At 30.6% G+C, this 20,078-nt stretch overlaps 3 protein-coding genes and 1 non-coding gene across 5 annotated transcripts; all 4 read right to left on the reverse strand.

Moving 5' to 3' along the window:
• Positions 1–138: 138 nt before the first annotated feature.
• On the reverse strand, positions 139–210 carry TRNAK-UUU (transfer RNA lysine (anticodon UUU)). The gene has a single exon. It is a non-coding gene; the product is annotated as a tRNA-Lys (tRNA).
• An 898-nt stretch (positions 211–1,108) lies between these two features.
• On the reverse strand, positions 1,109–3,988 carry LOC130803598 (16 kDa phloem protein 1). Of its 2 annotated transcripts, none has more exons than XM_057667776.1 (5): positions 3,800–3,988; positions 3,336–3,404; positions 2,698–2,836; positions 2,256–2,388; positions 1,109–1,629 (listed from the first exon to the last, which is right to left on the reverse strand). In XM_057667776.1, the coding sequence occupies exons 1-5, from the start codon at positions 3,870–3,872 to the stop codon at positions 1,561–1,563; spliced, it is 483 nt and encodes a 160-aa protein (XP_057523759.1). In that variant the 5' UTR covers positions 3,873–3,988; the 3' UTR covers positions 1,109–1,560. The 2 variants fall into 2 exon arrangements, with proteins under 2 accessions (XP_057523759.1, XP_057523760.1); XM_057667777.1 differs by having other exon boundaries at positions 1,122–1,629; positions 3,336–3,401.
• An 880-nt stretch (positions 3,989–4,868) lies between these two features.
• Positions 4,869–9,523, reverse strand: LOC130803599 (serine/arginine-rich SC35-like splicing factor SCL30). The gene is made up of 8 exons (XM_057667778.1): positions 9,376–9,523; positions 8,195–8,399; positions 7,990–8,067; positions 6,896–7,060; positions 6,761–6,804; positions 5,725–5,803; positions 5,512–5,643; positions 4,869–5,385 (listed from the first exon to the last, which is right to left on the reverse strand). The coding sequence occupies exons 2-8, from the start codon at positions 8,389–8,391 to the stop codon at positions 5,286–5,288; spliced, it is 795 nt and encodes a 264-aa protein (XP_057523761.1). The 5' UTR covers positions 8,392–8,399; positions 9,376–9,523; the 3' UTR covers positions 4,869–5,285.
• Positions 9,524–11,104: 1,581 nt separating this feature from the next.
• LOC130803600 (receptor-like cytoplasmic kinase 176) lies at positions 11,105–15,399 on the reverse strand. The gene is made up of 6 exons (XM_057667780.1): positions 15,144–15,399; positions 13,949–14,226; positions 13,088–13,223; positions 12,858–13,000; positions 12,646–12,769; positions 11,105–12,092 (listed from the first exon to the last, which is right to left on the reverse strand). The coding sequence occupies exons 1-6, from the start codon at positions 15,199–15,201 to the stop codon at positions 11,599–11,601; spliced, it is 1,233 nt and encodes a 410-aa protein (XP_057523763.1). The 5' UTR covers positions 15,202–15,399; the 3' UTR covers positions 11,105–11,598.
• Between the last annotated feature and the right edge of the window lie 4,679 nt (positions 15,400–20,078).

Below are 20,078 nucleotides of genomic sequence, written 5' to 3' on the forward strand. Positions count from 1 at the left end.
GAAAAATAATATTATGATTTTAAAAACTTTGACTAAAATGTTTTAAAACAATTCAATTATTCATTATACCGATTAATATATAGGAGTAATTTGAAAATATGAAAAACTTCAATATTGCTAGATAAAAAAGTTAAAATACGCCGTCTGTGGGGATCGAACCCACGACCACGTGGTTAAAAGCCACGCGCTCTACCACTGAGCTAAGACGGCAGCACATTCATTGTTATTATTATAGTATAATTAAATTAAATTGAGTTTATTTGGTATATTTGATGTCTAATTTCTAAATCCCAAGAGTTTGGATGAGTTATGATACTTTAGATCGAGTCAATTTGAAAATTTGTACGTATGTTAAATCTTACCAATTTAATTTAATCTATATATAGGGTGTTTCAGGTTGAATTGTATCATATTGCTTGCTCGCTTTTGATTTATCGGACAAATTTGAATAGTTGTAAGTCTGTAAGCCTATAATTATTACTTGTTCTATAATGAAAGTTCGGTTCAGTAAAATTTAATATGTTTAGTTTAATTTAATTTATTTGTTTTAAAATAATCCCTTTTATTCTTATGTTTACAAGATAATATTTATAGAATTTTGGATTAATTTTTTATTTATATTAACAATAAGTGACACTTAGAAAATAAATGAGAGTTACTTATTTAAATCCCATAGGTCATAAAAATACTCTTTTAATTCCTATGAGATTGATATAAGTGGATCGAAGGAGTCGTTAATGTATTTTCTTCTCACAATATTACCAACTTTTAGTATCATCTTTACTAATCTTATTAATAAATTCGTAGAAATCTAAAATTTCTTTAGAATTTAACTACAAACAAACAACACTAAGAATACTAAAAAAATGCAAGTCCATTTAGCCCAAGGCCTAGTGATTTGTGAACATCTCTTTTCATACACGGTTAATATTGATTAGAGATGATTAAATTATACTAAAAATTATATAATATAATTTTTATTCTCTATTTATTTAGATATATCACTATTATAATAGTTGTTTATTCTCTATTTATTTAGTAAGTTCTTAGTTTATGTTCAACTCAAAATACAATTTGTAGCCGGTCAGTTTTATCCTTGTGTTTTGCTTATAACTCTCGTCTCTTAGTTTTATAAGTGAAATAGGGCGAATAACAACTTTTTTTCATTACATAGATAAATAAAATACTTTTGTACAATCTTAAAAACAATTATATCGCTGTAATTTTAATTCATTATAACATCAATCGAATTGAATCTCTAAACTTAATATAGAACAATATTACAAAAGTATCAAAAAACATAACATTAGTATGGAACCGTAATATCAATTGAATTGAATCGCTACACTTAAAAGTATATAAAAAAAAATTCTAATGAATGAATTAATCCCTAGAGATTGAATAATAAAATCTTGATCCAATATGATCCATATTCTAGAAACAACCTTGGTATCCAACAATAAGAAAATGTTTTATATTATAGGCTTAACCACCAAGTTAGATGCAAAAAAGCCTATATATATTATATACAATTGAAGAATGACTACCAATTAAGGGAAGCTATTCAAGCACCATAGCTACCTCTTTCCATCCTCCAAAGTGCTCTTCTTCATCAAGGTTATTTGATGTCTACAAAACCCAATTTGAGAAACCAATTTTTAGTTTTCAATTATTAAGCATTTTAACATTTCATTTACATAAAGTTTTCATGAAAGTACATTTATGCTTAGAAAAAATAATGATATTCATAATTCATGGAGGTTAATCTCATATCCTTTGAGTTTGCTATTTTAACATAAATAAATATTAAGGAGCACTTGATTATTTATTGAATAAGACAAAAAAATTTTAATGTAGAATGATATCAAAAGAATGAAAAAAAAATGTGGATACGAATATAAATAAATAACAGACACAAAATAATAATTTTAGTACGACAATGACTGTTTTTTACTAAAATTTGTCATGTTATAGTTCATTTGTCTTGTTAAGAGATGTTTAAAATAGGATTGACAATTTGATATTTACTCGTATTTGTAATTGAACTAGGTTTTGACTGACTTCAAAGTAAATTCAAAATTATGTAAAATAAATATGAACACAAGACTTGCTTTTGAACAGATCCAAAACATTTGTGGCGAAATAAATACCTCTAGTCTTTTTATTGACAATGGATTCGCAATTTGCTATCACAATTTACAAAACTATGTATACAACAAAATATTAGGATAAAAATTAGTGAAAATATAGTATACCTTAGTGAATTTGACTCCAACTTTGATGTCACCGGAGTATTTTTTATCATGCCCAATCACTCTGAATTTTGAAGGATGAAGGTCATAAGAACCTTTCTCTACTCCCATAGCAAGTAGATCACCCACATGAATCCTAAAACATAGTACAAATTTCACTTAGCCAAAAACATATTGAGTATCTTGCATATGAATGCACATTATATTTACCTACCAAAATTGTTTTTTAGTTCATAATTACCACTTTCAATAAAAAAAATTAATTTTTTTGTTGTAATTTTTTTTAAAAAAATTTAAAACTAATATTAGTAAGTTTCATTAGACTATTAGGCCCTATTAAAAATTTTGATCTGAATCCGTTTCTATTAAATAATTATCTTAGGTGCACTCGAATGCAAGTAACTATTTTTTGTAATAAAAAAAACAATACATGAACAAAACTTACGTAGTTCGGCCAAGGAAATCATCTTTCGAGAAAGTGTCATGGTCCATGAGCTTAAGAGTAATGTTGTAGTCAGTCCCTGAACCTGGGTACTCTGCCCTGAATTTCATTTTTTGGTTCCATTCTGGATTATTACCTTGCCCTGTATTACAATATAATGAGCTAGTAAATAAATAACGGCGATTTATAATATTGTCAAATCACATTTATGTAGAAGAATTTAATAGGGTAGAACTTTTAGGATTTCAATTTATTTTTTTTTGTTTTGTTTACTTTATTAGTATATATTTTGTCTTTTTATAATAATTTACATGTGATCGATTAGAAATTTCTGTAATATAATTATATTATACCATCATCAATTTTGTGTATATATATATATATATATATATATATATATATATATATATATATATATATATATATATATATATATATATATATATATATATATATATATATATATATATATATATATATATATATATATATATATATATATATATATATATATATATATATATATATATATATATATATATATATATATATATATATATATATATATATATATATATATATATATATATATATATATAATAAGAATGAAATTATAAGAATAAGTGAAAAATGGTACAAACCTCTTGCAATATGGGTTTTTCGCTCTTGACCTTTGTATTGAACGACTACATAGGGATCTATTTTACCTGCTTCAAACAGAAATATTAAGGATAATACTCTAATATTGGTGATATTTGATAAAGTATCAAAAATATTTTGTTATAATTGATTCTTTTTATAGTGATATCACATAAAAATTAAATGTTATTTTCCATTAATCCTTAAATAGCTGTTACTCCAATACTTACTGTCTCGCGCATAGGCATGCATATGGTTAAAAGGTCGAATATTTATATCTAGGCAACCTAACTTATTCTTATATGTTGTAAGTTTTAATATCAATCAAAAGTATTATTTTCAATTCATCCTTAACTGCGAACATCGTCTATAGCCTCACATAAACGATAAATGCAAATTATTTAGTCCATTATACTCTAAAATAAAAATTCAAAAAAAGCATAGAAGAGGAAAAGATAGCACATACTTAAAAAATCAGCATTGGAAAGACCATTAGCTGAAACCACTAATACTTCAAGTATTCCTGTTGCTGTTGTCATCTCTCTAATTAATAGCTAATGGTATTATGATATTATCAGAATTTTTTCCTTTTTATTTTTATTTTTCTGTTTGATGAACTTTAAATGTAATTAAGCAAGTTATGGATTTTGATCATGGTTTAAGAACGTATATATAGAAGAGTCCTGAGTCCTGACTCTTGACGGCGGGATAGTTAGCATTCTTCGTCTGGTCTTATTATTGACCAATTCATCAAGAATAGGTCAATTTTGGATCATTTGGTCTTTTATATATATATATATATATATGAAATGTATATGAAGGTGTATTTGGTAAGTGTGGTTTTAATTAGTTTTTCTTGTTCACTTTAATTTTTAGTTTATTAGTTAATCTAAAAGTAAAAAAAAACGGTAAATATTTTTTTTAACTAGCTTGTCAAAATGAAAAAATTACTATAGTTAGTTTTTTCATTGATTTTTGACTTATATATTGATTAATTTTTTTCTAATATATAGTTAACAACTAATAATTAGTTTTATCAAACATCTTTTTAAAATGATTTATTTAACAAACTTAATTGCGGATAAAAACATTCTATATTTTTTTTGGTTTGAGCTAAAAAATCTACAATTATTTGCCCAACCACTCCAATACACTTCTAATTAATAAAAAATGGGAGGCTTGACTTGAATAAAGTCTAGACATCAACTTGCATTTACTCTCCAAAGATTAATAACTGAATAGAGAAAAAAATATAATACAAGTATACGACTAAGGCTAACCATTATCATGTTAATTATTTTTTTCTTTTCATCGGCCTACCACATAAAAAAATGCTACTGCATAACCGTACATAAAGATCGTCATTTCGAGTCAAGTTCAAAATCAAGTTATTGTTTTTTACATAATTATTAACTCTTTTATTACCGGTTCAAATCGAGATCGATTATAAAGTCAAATAAATATATAAAATATATGAAAAACAGGAATTATAATTGGACCAATTTTAACAGAACAGGCCAAGACGAGGCAGCATCTTACGTAAACGAGTTAAAATAGAAAAAGTCTAAACATGACGGTCTGATTCAACATCCATTACAATCAATATTGACTGAAATCGATACAAATTCAACATAAATAAATTGCAACAGCTTTGCTAAATAATTCCTAAATACGCAACCATAATAGAAGAGAAGTTCCTATCTTAGCTGTTTCATAAAACACGTCTCAGGATCCTTAATAAGCAATAAGCTAAGTTCATCCATACGGATGACAAAAGTACTATAGAAGGGTTGATTAACATAAAGTACACGATTTCGAAGAATCAGCACGTGACTAGTTAACATAATCACATATCTAGGTCAAATACGATGCACATTCATATTAGAAAAGAGCATGCAATATAAGCTGTTCTGCAGATCATGGTCCCATCATCCTGCCGTTTATCACACAGGTTAAGCATCTGGTGATCGAGATCTTGAACCAGATGGTGATCTCGAAACCCGCCTTGGAGAATCTCGGAGATGTCCTTCCTCCGCTTCATACTTAGCTTTCCTGCAAGAGTGAGGCAGCACAAGAAACCACCAAGTACAAAATCATCATACCAAATTACGAGCTGGTCATTAGGGAACATCATTAAGACACCAAAAATTGCAAAGTTTTTTTTATTACTCATCATACCCATTTGCAGCCTCATTCCAATCCTCATGATCTCTACGTGGAGATTCTCCGGGTGATCCTGTATGATCAACAGGTCTTCTACCAGGGGAAGGTGAATATTCTTCGCGTCTCCTAGGAGAAGGAGAATAGGATCTGAAAAGTAACTTATTAGCATTCATAATGAACCTCCTTGCTTCTGTAGAAAGTATGGGTCTAATAGCATCAACAAAGTACCTAGAGCGATGACCCCCTCTAGAACTAGAATGATAGCGAGGCGAACGTGAGCGAGAAACTGATCGTGAACGAGAGCGTCCTGACAACAGAACATACATATGACATCAGCTAACTATAATTGTAAAGCACACATATATCAGCCCAGGACCATATACAGAAAGAGACTGCGGAAAATCAAGACACTTGACCCAATTGTATACAATAGGGATATACAATACAGTGTAGCCTATCCAGCAATAAATTGCTCACATCAGTTAGAGTAAAATGACTCATTACATCAAGGATTGATCGGAAACAATGTAGCATTTCACATTATATGTGAAATGCCAAGCAGCAAATAAATTAAACATACAACATTTCAACAATCCAATGTCATGAAAAGGGTATCACTACAGAAAAAGCTATAGCTTTAAATCTCACAAATAAATATCAAGAGATTTAACCTTGGTTACAATGTAAATGCATAATTAGCATAATTTTAGCCTATTTTCATGACCAAATACTAGTTAAGAATCTCAACAAAGAAAACAGCATAATCAAGAATCCAAAAGACAACGTCAACAAAGTATGATGTTAAGTACACTCACTACAGTATATAATGGATCGATATATGAAATGAAATGCACAGAACCAGTCAGAGTATAATCATATCTTCAGGCCAACTCAACAAATGAGCAGAACAAAATTCACACCATCAACAGCAATAAACAGCCAAAAGCCATCAATGTCACTCAATTATCTAGACAAGAGCAACACCCATCACCCAAGTGTAGCGGCAGAGCATTGTAGTGTACGGTCAACGGATGCTATATCTTCAGTTCAAAGAATGATATTGATCCTCTACCAAAAATCTCACAGCTAAACGTAAAGTAGATATATTCACACATAAAGAAAACACATAAAAAGCCATATTAGCCTAAGAAAAAAAAGCCAAGAGCAACCTAAAGGCAATCATACATAGAAAAAACGAATTGTGGAAGAGATTAAAATCCAACAATATAAAGGTCATCAAAAACAGGCACAAGACAAAACTTACTGTATGCAGGGGATCTTCGTCCTCCATATCTAGGACCACCACTTCTGCACACAACGCAACAAAATAGAACAGTAATCATATAAGAACAATAACACATTCATAAAGCAAAAAACAAGGTTTATATAGGATAGCTACCTTTGCCTGGTCTTCCGACGCATTTCCTCGGGGCGTTTTCTTGATTCTGAAGCAACAACTACACTTATCTCCCGTCCAGCAAAAATTTGCCCATTCATATGATATTGAGCTTCTGAAGCATCATAACCGTCCACAAACTGCACAAAGGCAAAGCCACGAGGTTCCCTGTGTTCCAGTGCATAAATAAACTTGAGCAAAACAGCACATGCAAATTCAAGCAGAGAGAAGACACCCTACAGTGAATGATGCATGACCATAATGTAAATACATATACCTCTTTCTTGATCTACCAAAGCTCTTCTTTAACATTAAGCCAAGACCATCTCACACTATGCAATACAGTGTCCACAACTAATGAACTGACCTTTCCATTTGTACTCAAAAAAATTGACTAGCAACTTCAAAAGGATGGGACTGGAAATTCTTCATATACGCGAATAAAAATGAAGTACTGGATTACAAATAGAATTCTTGAACTCTGGGAAAAACTAAATTTCTTGGCATCTTGTCTTCATTTCATCAAGAATCAATCATCTTCATCAAGCTTCTATTAAGTGAATCATCACATACAATCTCTTCATATAAGAAATTTCTTCTCTAAAACATTACTCCTAAATTCTTGGAAGGCAATATGTTAATCAATCATATACAGTAGGTCTTCATCAAAAGTGGGGCTTGGGCTTGTTTAGCTTCAAACCAATTAACCCCCTGACAAACCAGTTCAAAAAAACCTTATTGAGAATCAAAGAGGAATGCCTCAAAAAATTTCAAGAATATTTTATCTACCCACTATCCAAGTAATTTTGGAAGGATTAATCAAACAAAATTAACCTTTAAAAAAATCACTTGCACTCCCTCTGCCTAAATATATACTTCATATTATTTTCTAGAAAACCAGAATCTAAGACTACGCTAAATAATTGACAACTATCATCAGTTATGCTACAAGCCTGCAAGATAATGATCCTCTCATTCATAGCAGGGTTTATTAGATTAGAATGACATACCACAAGACAAGTCACAATTTTGAGGTTCTTGAATATCAGAAGTTTGCTAGTACACAGTTATAGAAAAAATTAACATATAATACTCACCCTGTATAATAATCCTTTGGGATATAGACATCACGAACAAGCCCAAATCTTTCAAAAGGAACTCGAAGTTCTTCAGGTCTACAACAGAAAAATAACTACCAGTCATTCTATTGCATTATTGAAGAGAAAAATTCTCTTTTGAGAAAATGAATGACAAGATGGAAATGCAGATTGCAGCTATTAAAAAAACATTCAAATAGCTTACCTGCAATCTAAAGGAATGTTGCGAACCAACAAGCTTCCATGATTTACCTCTCTGCGTCTTCCACCACCACCATATCCTCTTCTAGGGGGACTATAGCCTCTCCTAGGAGGGCTATATCCACCTCTTGGTGGACTCCTTCCTCGACTACTATATCCCCTTCTTGGGGGACTGTAATACCCAGGGCTGTACCTCCTCATGATGTTCCCTAATTATATACATGCATCAAATATCATCACAACGTCCATTTGTACAATAACAAAAAAAAAAAAAAAAAAAAGAAATGCAACGTATATTGAAGCCTTCATAACCCATCGGCACAAGGAATTCTAAGTAGATAAAAAAATATCGATTCCCCAAATGATTGATAACAAGACCAATAAATATAGGAAAGCCTTATCAACTTTCAGCTTTAGTTTTTTCTCTACTCGTGTATCTTGTTATCAATTTGTAAACCAGAACCACATATCTAAAAAGTAGAAAAAAATAACAAGATACAAAAAACAATGGAAAAGTTCATCGATATTAAGACAAACAACTAAAGGGGTTAACAGATTGAAGTTCGCAGTTCAATACTTATGTCTTGTTAGTTGTTAGTCAATTAACTCTTGTTATTCCAAAGTCCCTTCGAATAAGACAGTCAAACAATCAAAATTCAATTTAAAAAATTTTAGTAGAAAGCATAACATCATTAACAGCAAGTTTATACACTAAATCGCAATCAACAAGCCCTTCTTCAATAACTAGCAATAACAGAATATCTTGAACCGCCACACCAGTTCTTTTGTAAAGAAAACACAATTTTAACAATTCTCCTATCTCCTATCTCCTTACCAATTTGCGAATCCATATAAATCATTAACTTTGTTTTTCCTAAGAAAAAATAACTAATATTCAACCCTAAATTCACATAGAAACGCGCTTAGAATCACAAGATTGATCTCTTAATCAACAGCCATAACAAATACGCTTCAACTACAACGAAATCTAGATAAAAGAAACAGTATACTAAACCAGAAACATGAATAAAGATCGTAAATTTTCTAACCAAAAAATTAAGCAAAAATCGTAAATTAGGGTTCCGTTGTCAACTAACTAGATTCAATAAAAGACTGAAAATTTGAATTTGATTGATTAAAGAAGAAAGCAGGATTTCTATGAAGATCATGATCGATTCACCGTACCTGAAATTGGCTTGAAAATCGGAATTGCAAAGAAGAGAAATAAAAGGAGAGAGATAGCGAAACACGAGCACACAAAAGGGAAAAAACGGTGTGAACCCTAAAACGTGGTACTAGCTTGTTTTAAATGACGACGCGGAAACGTTTTTTTCATTTTATTCAATGTCCTGTGAACCGGGAGGGCCGGTTTCATCTGGTTTAAATGCTGTAATCTAGGGTGGACAAAGTCTCTTGAGAGATCGTCTTTTTGAGAGACATATTTCAAGTCCAATCTATTAAAAATTAATATCAATCTATCGTATTCTTAATGACTACTAATAAGATCCTTAATGCATACTTAACATATTCTTAATGCCTACTTACAGTATCTTAAATGTCTACTTATATCATTTTTAATGTCAACTTATAATATTTTTAAAAATATATAATGGGCCGGCTCAAAAGAGATAGTCTCTTAAAGAGACCGTCTCTCACAAGAATTTGTGAATCGGGTTTTGCCTCAGTTGAAGAGAAAATATCATTATTCGAAAAAGATTTTAGGTTTGACTCTCATTAAGTTTTCTTTTTTCTTCGGCTTACCCGAAAAAATTATTATGCACATAAAATCCCTTACGGCCCGTTTGGTCGATGGTAATGAAGTAATGGGAATGAAATGTTGTAATGGCAATAGTAATGAAGGAATGGATATGAGAATTGGTAATAAAGATTCTTTTGTTTAGTGTGCATGACTAAAGAATGGCAATGGAAGATAACATTCCATTGATTGCATTTGGTTGTTAGTAATAAAAAATAGTAATGACTCTTAGTTTCATTATTGTATATTTGTATCTAAAAGCATTATTGTATCTAAATTATTTTATCTAATGATTCTTTTTTTAATAATAATATTTTTTTGGATAATTACATACATTACCTTTTTTTTTTCTTCATTATTTTTTCTTCAGCTCGAAACAACATTAATAAAAATGGCCCTTTTTGGTAATTTCATTACCTAATTTTATTACCACCCATTACCATTAAAGGCATCCAAACAACCAAATTTTTTATTACTTAATTTTATTACCATTACCGCCTTCTAATACCACGTACCAAAACGGGCAGAGCTATCCCAATGGTGAGGATTTTTTGTTTTGAGTGAAAATTTTTTTGAGTAAAATGTATTCCAATGGTGAAAAGTCATAAAAAAAATTCTCAAATGTATCTAAAAAAACTACTTGGGTGGGAAATATTTAGAAAGCATTTTTGTTCACCCAACATATAAAAACTTGACACATATCCAAACAACTTTTTTTTATTTTTAAAATAGGTTTTTTCTATTTATACATACATTAAAAAAATAGATATAAATATACTATTGGTTAAAAATTTTGTGCTTTATAATTAGACGCTCTTTTACTATATTTTAATATGCTTTAAATTTTTTATTTTATTCTAATTCTACGTGAATTAATATTGGTAAGAAAATTTTTTTGTTTTCTCATTGATGGAATATATATTTTATGTTAAAAATTTTCACATTAAAAATTGATTTGGATAAGAGAAAAAGTATAGAGAGAGATTTGTGTGGAAATTATTTTTTAACACCAATGAGAGTGCTCTTACTATATACTTCAATGATTCATACTCTTTGTTCTCCACTCCACTAGTTAAGGACTACAAAGTAATAAAGTACTTTCTCTGTTCCATTATACTTGTAATTGATAGTGATATTTTTCCACAAATTTTGTCACAATTAATTACAAGTATTTCAAAATGAAGGTAATATTAGAATTAAAAAAGCTTTATGTGAAAGTCCTATACAATTGAACAGAGGGACATTTATCAACCAACAAAGATATAAAAACACTTAGAATTCTACAAGGTTAATAACTTATAAAAAAACTTACTGTACAATCATCAGCCAACGCATAGGATGATACCTCCATTACTAAAATTATCCCATTTACACTGAAATAAACATATTATGAAATCTAACCTAACTTATATAACCCAAGCCATAACAGATGGACTCAAAATTTCCATCTCCTTTTGATGAAAGTTGGGAAAAATTGAGATAAATATTATTTTCTTCGTGCCAACAACGAAAACATGAGCCGAACTCATATTGGTTGGTTAAGGCTTTGACGTTGTTGCAGTTCTTGTGGCATAGTTCTCAACAACGAACAGGTGTGACCAAACCATATTGTTGGATTAAGGATTGACGTTTATGTAGTTGTGGTATAGTTGTCAACAACGAATAGGTGCAATAGGTGATTTAACTTCGGGAGTAGTACCACCACTTCTGCAAATATGGTTACCTATGGGACTTCTCCGAGTTTTGGGTCCATGGCTTGCCTTTTGACGATCGACACTTTGTTTTACCTCGACCTTTATAGGGTATAAATCATGATTAGGCGGATATAAATCGACAATGGGCTTACATTCTTGTAGTTTCTCTAGTGTTGAAACCACCTCGGTCATATTTGGCCTAAATCTAGGGTCCATTGACAGGCATTGGATAACAAGGTTGCCTAGGACTTTTGCTGATCTAGAGGAGTACTTCCCTTGGATTCTTGTATCCATGATTTGGCGTGTTTTCTCTTTTCGAAGGTAAGGCATCGCCCATTGAACTAGATCCCTCTCGGTACAAGCCCGATTTGAATCTAACACTCGTTTTCCTGTCATTACTTCTAGGAGAACAACCCCAAAACTGTAAATGTCATTCTTTGGAGTGAGGTGACCTGCAAAACAAGCAAGATTTCAAGCTCAAGATAACACATCCAAGAGCAAAGATCACGGGCAGTAAACTTTGGTCTTATCACCTTACAAAAATAAGATTCAGAAGCAGAGAAACTCGATTAAGGTCGTTCTCTTCAACTTGATTTTTGAAATTATTACTTATTCTTATCTTATTGAAATCAGATCATATCAGAATGGATCATATCAAAACTATTCAAATCAAATCATAAAGTTTCAGATTGGATCAGACTAGACCAGACCAGAACCAGATGCAGATAAAATCTAATAAGGAGTAATACAAATGTATGTTAAACCAAATCGATTGCATTCTTTTGTCTTATGTTAGTTCATCTAAATCTAGGTTACTAGTATAAGGTGCACAAAACACTCATCTGAATGTATGTTAAACCAAATCGACTGCATTCTTTTGTCTTATGTTAGTTCAATATTAAGAGGGTTTTTAATACAAATGACTCTAGCCATGACTTAGTTAGGCCCGAGCCTAGATTCTCCCGAACCCACATTATGCAAAAGAGAAACTAGAGGGACTTTTACCGGTGGCAATATATTCAGGAGCAGCATATCCATGGGTACCCATGACTCTAGTAGAAACATAACCTTGATCATCACACGGCCCATCTTTAGCCAAACCGAAATCAGAAAGCTTTGCCTCGAAATCCTGTATATATTACACATCATGAGAATGTTAAACAATGCAAGATATGATTCAGAAGTGTTTAAAAAGCTAATACATGTGTAAGACATACTGAATCAAGGAGTATGTTGGACGGCTTAAAATCTCGATAGATGACTTTTATCTTAGGACTGTGGAGGAAAGCAAGTCCCTTGGCTGCACCAAGTACGATTTTCATCCGAAGATCCCATGATAAAGGCTCACCATAGGATGATTCTGATTGAAAATAACATGATTGCACATTTTAGCAGATATGAAAATTTTGAATGATCGACCAAGATGATGTATTGATAAAGAACTCACTCTTAAACAAAAGATTCTCCAAGCTGCCACATGGCATGAACTCGTATACCAAGAGGCGATGTTCATCCTCTAAGCAGTATCCTATCAAGTTCACAAGATTACGGTGTCGTAATTGCCCCAAGTAGTTGATTTCAGTCTGAATTCAGCCAACACATTCAATCAATCAGTATATATGATTTATTCATAACACATATCAACACAAGGTAGGATTAAAATACAATAGATCAGTAGATACATGTTTCCATCATTTCAGGCTCATATGTTACAATTGAGTGAGTGACCCATAGATACTATAGAAGACAACTATCTAAAGTTGCAGATGTTCATTCGGGACATCAAGTCGATTTTGGGTCATATCTTCTGGGTCGGTTTGAAATTGGGTTTTGTGTTCACATCGATTTTTACATAATTTTAATTTCATTTTGAAGTCGGGTTTGGTTACAAGGTCGAGCAAATCGGGTCATTGGATCTGTTTTAAACGCCTCTAATTAATAGCATACAATAAGCTATTAACTATAGTATAATCACTATGAAAACGAAACTTATATTGATATCAAATACAACACCATATATTTAGGGTGTTTGACAAATGACTTTTTTTGGTTCGCTTTTATCTTCTTTTTTTTGTCTTTTATGTTGCTTAAATAGCAAAAAAAACCATTTGATGAATTGATTTTAAGCCGGCTGAAAAGGTAACTTTTAAATCAAACCAAAAACAAAAAGTTATTGGTTTTTGTCTTTTTGACTTTTTTTCACTGATAAACAGCCAACAAACATCTCCCCTTCCAGCTCTAGCTAAGAGTCATTTACCGAACATACACATTAATACATTATCAATATGCCTTAATAAGAGATACTAACCAGCCATTCACTGTGACCCTGACATCCTTCATGATTAAGCCTCTTAACAGCAATAACCATTCCAGAAGGTGGCTTAGTAGGCGCATAAGTTTGCTCATCAATCCAACCCTTGTACACACAACCAAACCCACCTTCTCCCAGCACACTATCAGGCTGAAAATTTCGAGTTGCTGTTGATAGATCATTGTAGGAAAAGCTCTTCAAATTTGAAGATTGCAAAATCTCTCCCTCTGATCTTTTGTTCAATCTTTCTGAAGGAACCTTCTCAGATCCTTCGCCTTTACAATGAACACAACAATGTTAAGTACAAAGAAATAAAGCCTTCACACATGTGATGATCTTTCTTAACTAAGCACACTTTTACTTTTCTTCATGAATGATTGAAGGTTCCATTGTCAAAAACTCAAAATTAAAAGCACCTTTTTTAGACATAAAAATATCTAGAGTTGGATTTTTCAAAGTTCCAATCTTTTCCCCATTTACTATTGCATTCAAGATAACGTATATCATCCCTACCATAAATTCAAAATACTGGATAGGATGGACTGAACATTCAATAGTCAATTCTACATGTGTGCTTGAGCCAACTCGGTTATTATTTTTCTTTGTTATACTTCTATGTTGCAAAATTTGGACTATTAATCAAATGATATGAATCATGACATAGGCAGACTCAAGATTCTACCATACCTAACATGAAGATAATGCAACATCATGTCTAAAAGAACAGAAAAAGTCAATATCCAACCAAAATTAAACCAACGCCTATTTGTTAGTCCGTCAAAATTCGTCACAAAATCACCCATGTGCCACTCGTGTGGATACACCCACGGTGGGCTTGGGCTCACAAACCCACAACTAATGAACGTTAACTTCTATACACACCTAATAAGGTTTACTTTTTCCGAAACCACAATCATTTAGTCTTACTAAATGTTTATGATCTTCAATTTCCAATTAAACTCAATGATCAACCAGCATAACCAAACATTAATCATGACTTGCACAATTAAACAACAATCCATTATCAAACCCCAAAAATCCAACACTCTCCAATTCAATCATCAACCAACATCATCAAAAACAACAATTACACAACATATTAAACCCAAAAATAATCAAAATAAACTGAAACCAATATATAAATTAGTATGAAATGCAATTGAAAGCGCCAAAATATTTGGTGGGTACTTACTAGTATGATGAACAGGGCTCTCATGAGCTTTAATTTGTACACTAAAACAACAACCCATGAAAAATTTGAGATTTTCTAGCAAAAGCTTTCTCTTTTAAGATTACCCAAATATGAAAACAAGCTTGTAAGAGAGTAGGTGGATAAGGATTACATATTTATTTGAACAAGAAGCTGAAAGCAAAGAACAAGTCGACCAAAAATTCAAGCAAGTTGATGAGAATTGTATGAAAGATTTTTAATTTGATAAATGTTGAAAAAGACAGCAGTAGAAAAGTGGATGTGAAAATGGAATACAGTAGATTTCAATGTTTTGTAACAGGGTTTATTTTAAGAAAGAGAACCTAGAAAATAGAAATGCACTAGAAAAAAAAGGGTTTAATTAACTTGGTGAGTGAGGTTAATTATATTTGCAATATTTTACTTTTAAATGTAATTTAAAGTCTTAATTATAGTATTTATAGTTTGAGTTATAAATAATTGAAATTTATTAAAAATTTTATTATGAAATTATGCAATTAGATAATTTAAATAAGATTTTATTTGATTATTTTTTAGTCTTATATATTTACGGTTCAGTGTACATTGAAGCCATACAGGATATGTATGACAGAGTTTCGACTAGCATTCAAACACCGGTGCGGATAAGAGAGTCTTTTCCGATTAAAATAGGACTATATCAGGGATCGGCTCTATACCCTTTCATTTTTACTGTCATAATGGAAGAGATTGCTAAATCTATTTGGGAGACGGTACCGTAGTGCATGATTTTCGCGGACGACATAGTGCTGGTAGCAGAAACTAAAGAAGTTAGTAACAAATTGGATGAGTGGAGGGAAGCTTTAGAAGGCAAAGGATTGCGCATTAGCCGTACGAAGACCGAGTATTTGCGCTGTGACTTTAATGGGACATCACCGGTAAGTGAACTACAGGTGCCCATAAGTGAAACAGTTGTTAAGAGTACAACCAAGTACAAGTATTTTGGGATTGATCATTCAAAGGGATGGGGAGATTGACGGGGATGTAAATCATCGTATACATGCGGGTTGGCTCAAGTGGCGAGCAGCCACCGCAGTGCTATATGATAAGAAATTCCCGAGCAAGTTAAAAGGAAAATTCTACCATGCGGCAGACCTGCTCTGCTATATGGGACCAAATGTTGGCCTGTAAAGAAGATTTTCGAACATAAGATGGAAGTTACAGAAATTTATATGCTGAGGTGGATGTGTGGGCACACATTGATAGATCGAATTAGGAACCAAGACTTTAGGGACAAACTAGGGGTAGCCTACCCCTATATCTAGAAAAATGCGCGAAAATAGATTGAGGTGGTTTGGTCATGTGCAGAGAAAGACTTTCGACGCCCTTGTGAGGAGGGTAGAATGCATTATAATAGAGGGTAAGAGGAGTCGAGGAAGACCCAAGAAAACTTGGGATGAACAAATAAGAGTTGACTTGCATGAGTTAAACCTCTCTGCGGACCTGACTAGGAATAGGAGCAGTTGGAGACGCCATATCCATGTCTTAGATTACTAATGTCCTCTTAATTTTCCTTTTAGTGTCCTTAACCTCTTTGCTTATATCGTTTCATTTCTAGTAGTTCTTTGTTTTCCTTTTGTAGTGGTTCTACCTTTTATAGGCCTTTATGTTATCTTTGTGTAATCACATCTCTTTATCTTCCTCGAGCCGGGGGACTCCTTTGGCCGCGCTCTTCTTTATGGGTATGAGTTGTTGCCGTTTTTCCCTCCCCATACCCTTGCCTTAGTTTTTTCTATGAGCGGGATATACGGGTAGGATGATGATGATGATGGTAAAGTAAGATATAAAGTTGGTATATGTGCTCGTGCATACTTTGATATAACGGGTCGGATAGGTCGACATTTGAGTTGGTTGCTTTTAAAAAATTCATTTTATGGTACTTTTATATGAAGTTACTATAAATGTAATTGGATCGACCTAACGATTCACAAAGTGAGAATATAATGACCATTAAGAAACTCTTAGAAAATGTATATAGGATACGGGCTGGTTAAAACATACTTAACCCACTATTCAATCCCTTTTATAATCTATCTCACTACATGGTAATAAAAGAGTCCGTAAAATAAAGACATTTGACAAAGTTTAATAAATTGTCATTTATCATTTCAAAACTTTTTTAGAAGTTTATGATTATGATATGATGAGCTTAAAATAGTACAAATCCACATATTTGCAATTATAATAAAAATCTAAAATAAGGTACATTATATTTTAAACTCTAAATGTAGACAAAACTTTTGAACTTTGTAGGAGTAGTAAACTTTTTAATAATTGACTGAATTTTTTTTATTTACTTTGACGTGGAGTCATTTATTAATCAATTGTTTAATTATTAGAGGTTGATTTCTTACATAAATGTTAGTTTAATAATGCTTTAGAGGATTAGAGTCTTGAGTCTTCGCAAGTGAATACAATGAATATTGACCAACGTAATATAAAAATTAATCAAAAATCTCGCTTTATGTTTATTAAATTTTTTATTTCTCACATGGTTTATGTATTAATTTATTTCTCACATTAAGGTTTACGTAAACTCGGATTAATTATCAGATTGATTATTTATGAGACTGATTATGAAGGAATTTGGGTTTGGGTCTATTTAGTCTATAACTTAGATCATTTTATTAAGAGCTTAATTAATATAAAATTGTTTAATATATAACACATAAAAATATATAGTGGATGAGTTTCTTCAACATTTAGAGATAAGAACAATATTTTTGATCAATTGACCTTGTGAACAATATGTTTGATAAAAGGATTTGAAAATATCCTCTATTAAAAAATATTTTTATTCGTTTAAATTTCAAGCAAGAATTAATATTTAAAAATTTGACTATATCACAACTTTAAAAAGCTATTATATTCCTTTCAATTTGTAAAATTTTTATATTTTAATTTGTTCCGCTACTAGCCTGATACTGTATGTTTTTTTTTGGCAATGATTTTACTCTTTATTTTAATCTATCTATAAACTTGTTTTTTTCTTCATTTTAACCATTTATTTTTATCATGTATTTATTTTTTTATTTTATTTTCTAAATCAATTCATTTCAACCACTCACTTTGAAATAGATAAAAAAAATATATTTTAATATTTTAAAATTGGATGACCATTGATAGGTCTATCCATATTCAGGGTATATGTCAAACGCCAATAATTTTATGGCAGTACATAATCCCTTAACTAAAAAGTAAAAGCATGCCTTATTTTCCATTTCCTTGTAGTCTTTTTAATTAAAAGAAATAGTCTCAAATGAAAAAAGTAGAAATCAAGAAATTGACTAAAAGTGTTAAAAATATTTTTTTTTTGTCTTTTGAGTTTGTAGTTGCACTATATTATTCAAATATATAAGTATTTTTTTTTAGTCATATGATATAAATTCAAAAAAATGAGAAAAATATATTTTTTTGAAAAAGTATGAGAAATATATAAAAGAGAATTACGACTATAATAAATAGTCCTAGCAAAAAAATTATTTAGAATAAATATAATAGGATGAACTAAAATAAAATTATTTTATAGAACGAAGAGAGTAATATTGACTATCTTTTCCAATTGGCCAAGTAGTCAAAGCCACTATAACAAATAGTGATAGTACTTTATTATATTATTAGTTTACATGCATGCAAAAGTGTCACGTTAGGAAGCACTCAAGCAAGGATAGCGATAGTATAATTTATTTTTATATTGATTATAGCCAATATTAATTTTTGATGTTAGATATTCTTTTATAGGAGTAATACTATGTTTATGTAATATTTTAACATTATGTATAAGAAGAGTATGTGTTATATTTAATTTTCTAGTTGAAAGGGTTTTTGTTTAAGATTGGGTGAGGAGGTTAATTTCTTGATGTGTTATGTTTCATTTTATTATAAGACTGTTATTATCTAAGATTGAATTTATTATTTGATCACACACATTTATATTAAGATTGAGTAATAAAAACAATAAATGAACATATTAAGTATAACATATACGTTATACGAACAAAAAGTATGAAGGTTCAAAGGGAGAAGAACGATAACATATATTATTTCAAACATATAATTGGAAAAAATCTTTAAAAAAATAAATCTTACACAAAATTACTTATTATTATCAAATTGTTATTTTGAGCAAAATTATTGGTAAATCATAGACCTTAAAAAGTAAAATATGAATCATTTGACACAAAAATTTTTCAAAAATTGTAGTTGAAGAAAAAGTCAAACCACTTTATCTTCAACCAATTACATGTGGATGAAATGTCAACTAACAATAAATACTTATAATACTACGTAGACATGTTTAGTTATTAGTTGGTCTTCACAAATACTCAAAATAGATAGAAATTAAAACCTCTCTCCCTATAACCACAAATGCCAAGTCCACACCCTTATTTCCTTTCAAAAGAACAATTCTAAATCTAACCTTAAATATAGATAGCATTAATTATTTTCTTCTTTGAAATATTTTATCATTTTTCAAATATGTAGTGCTTTGAAAAGAAAAATTACGTGAATGAAAATTAAGAGAATATATAGTCATTTTCAAATCAAAATATAACAAAAACAATGAGTTACACTAAATTTCAAAACTTAATAATTTTTATGACACATACGTTGGGTGTATGCACTTATGACTTATTGATAGTTCGTTAATTATTTTATTTCCTTTTTATTTTTTTTAAAGTGACTTTTTTGTCTTTAGATTATGACATGATAAGATATAAAACCGTTTCTACACAAATTAAAAATTGACCAATTCTAAAAGTACAGGAATTTGTTTTATTTTCATAAGAAACTTTCCTCATTAAGTTTATAATTAATTATACTACACCCTTTTCTTCCAATTTAATATACTAGTATTTCGGTTTAAGATAAAAAAATTTATTGAATTTTTTGAGATTA

Source organism: Amaranthus tricolor, chromosome 17 (genome assembly GCF_026212465.1).
Source record: "Amaranthus tricolor cultivar Red isolate AtriRed21 chromosome 17, ASM2621246v1, whole genome shotgun sequence".
Lineage (NCBI taxonomy): Eukaryota > Viridiplantae > Streptophyta > Magnoliopsida > Caryophyllales > Amaranthaceae > Amaranthus > Amaranthus tricolor.

What these genes read in the sequence shown, in the direction of transcription:
- LOC130803599 (XM_057667778.1), bottom strand. Translation starts at nt 8,391, where the DNA reads ATGAGGAGGTACAGCCCTGGGTATTACAGTCCCCCAAGAAGGGGATAT. An exon ending in CGTCGGAAGACCAGGCAAAG is followed by an intron (nt 6,805 to 6,895) that starts GTAGCTATCCTA and finishes CGTTGTGTGCAG; the next exon opens with AAGTGGTGGTCCTAGATATG. An exon ending in TGGAATGAGGCTGCAAATGG is followed by an intron (nt 5,386 to 5,511) that starts GTATGATGAGTA and finishes TCACTCTTGCAG; the next exon opens with GAAAGCTAAGTATGAAGCGG.
- LOC130803600 (XM_057667780.1), bottom strand. Translation starts at nt 15,201, where the DNA reads ATGGGTTGTTGTTTTAGTGTACAAATTAAAGCTCATGAGAGCCCTGTT. An exon ending in GAGCCCTGTTCATCATACTA is followed by an intron (nt 14,227 to 15,143) that starts GTAAGTACCCAC and finishes TTCATTGTAAAG; the next exon opens with GCGAAGGATCTGAGAAGGTT. An exon ending in AGGGTCACAGTGAATGGCTG is followed by an intron (nt 13,224 to 13,948) that starts GTTAGTATCTCT and finishes GGCTGAATTCAG; the next exon opens with ACTGAAATCAACTACTTGGG.
- LOC130803598 (XM_057667776.1), bottom strand. Translation starts at nt 3,872, where the DNA reads ATGACAACAGCAACAGGAATACTTGAAGTATTAGTGGTTTCAGCTAAT. An exon ending in TTCCAATGCTGATTTTTTAA is followed by an intron (nt 3,405 to 3,799) that starts GTATGTGCTATC and finishes TTCTGTTTGAAG; the next exon opens with CAGGTAAAATAGATCCCTAT. An exon ending in AAAAACCCATATTGCAAGAG is followed by an intron (nt 2,837 to 3,335) that starts GTTTGTACCATT and finishes ATTGTAATACAG; the next exon opens with GGCAAGGTAATAATCCAGAA.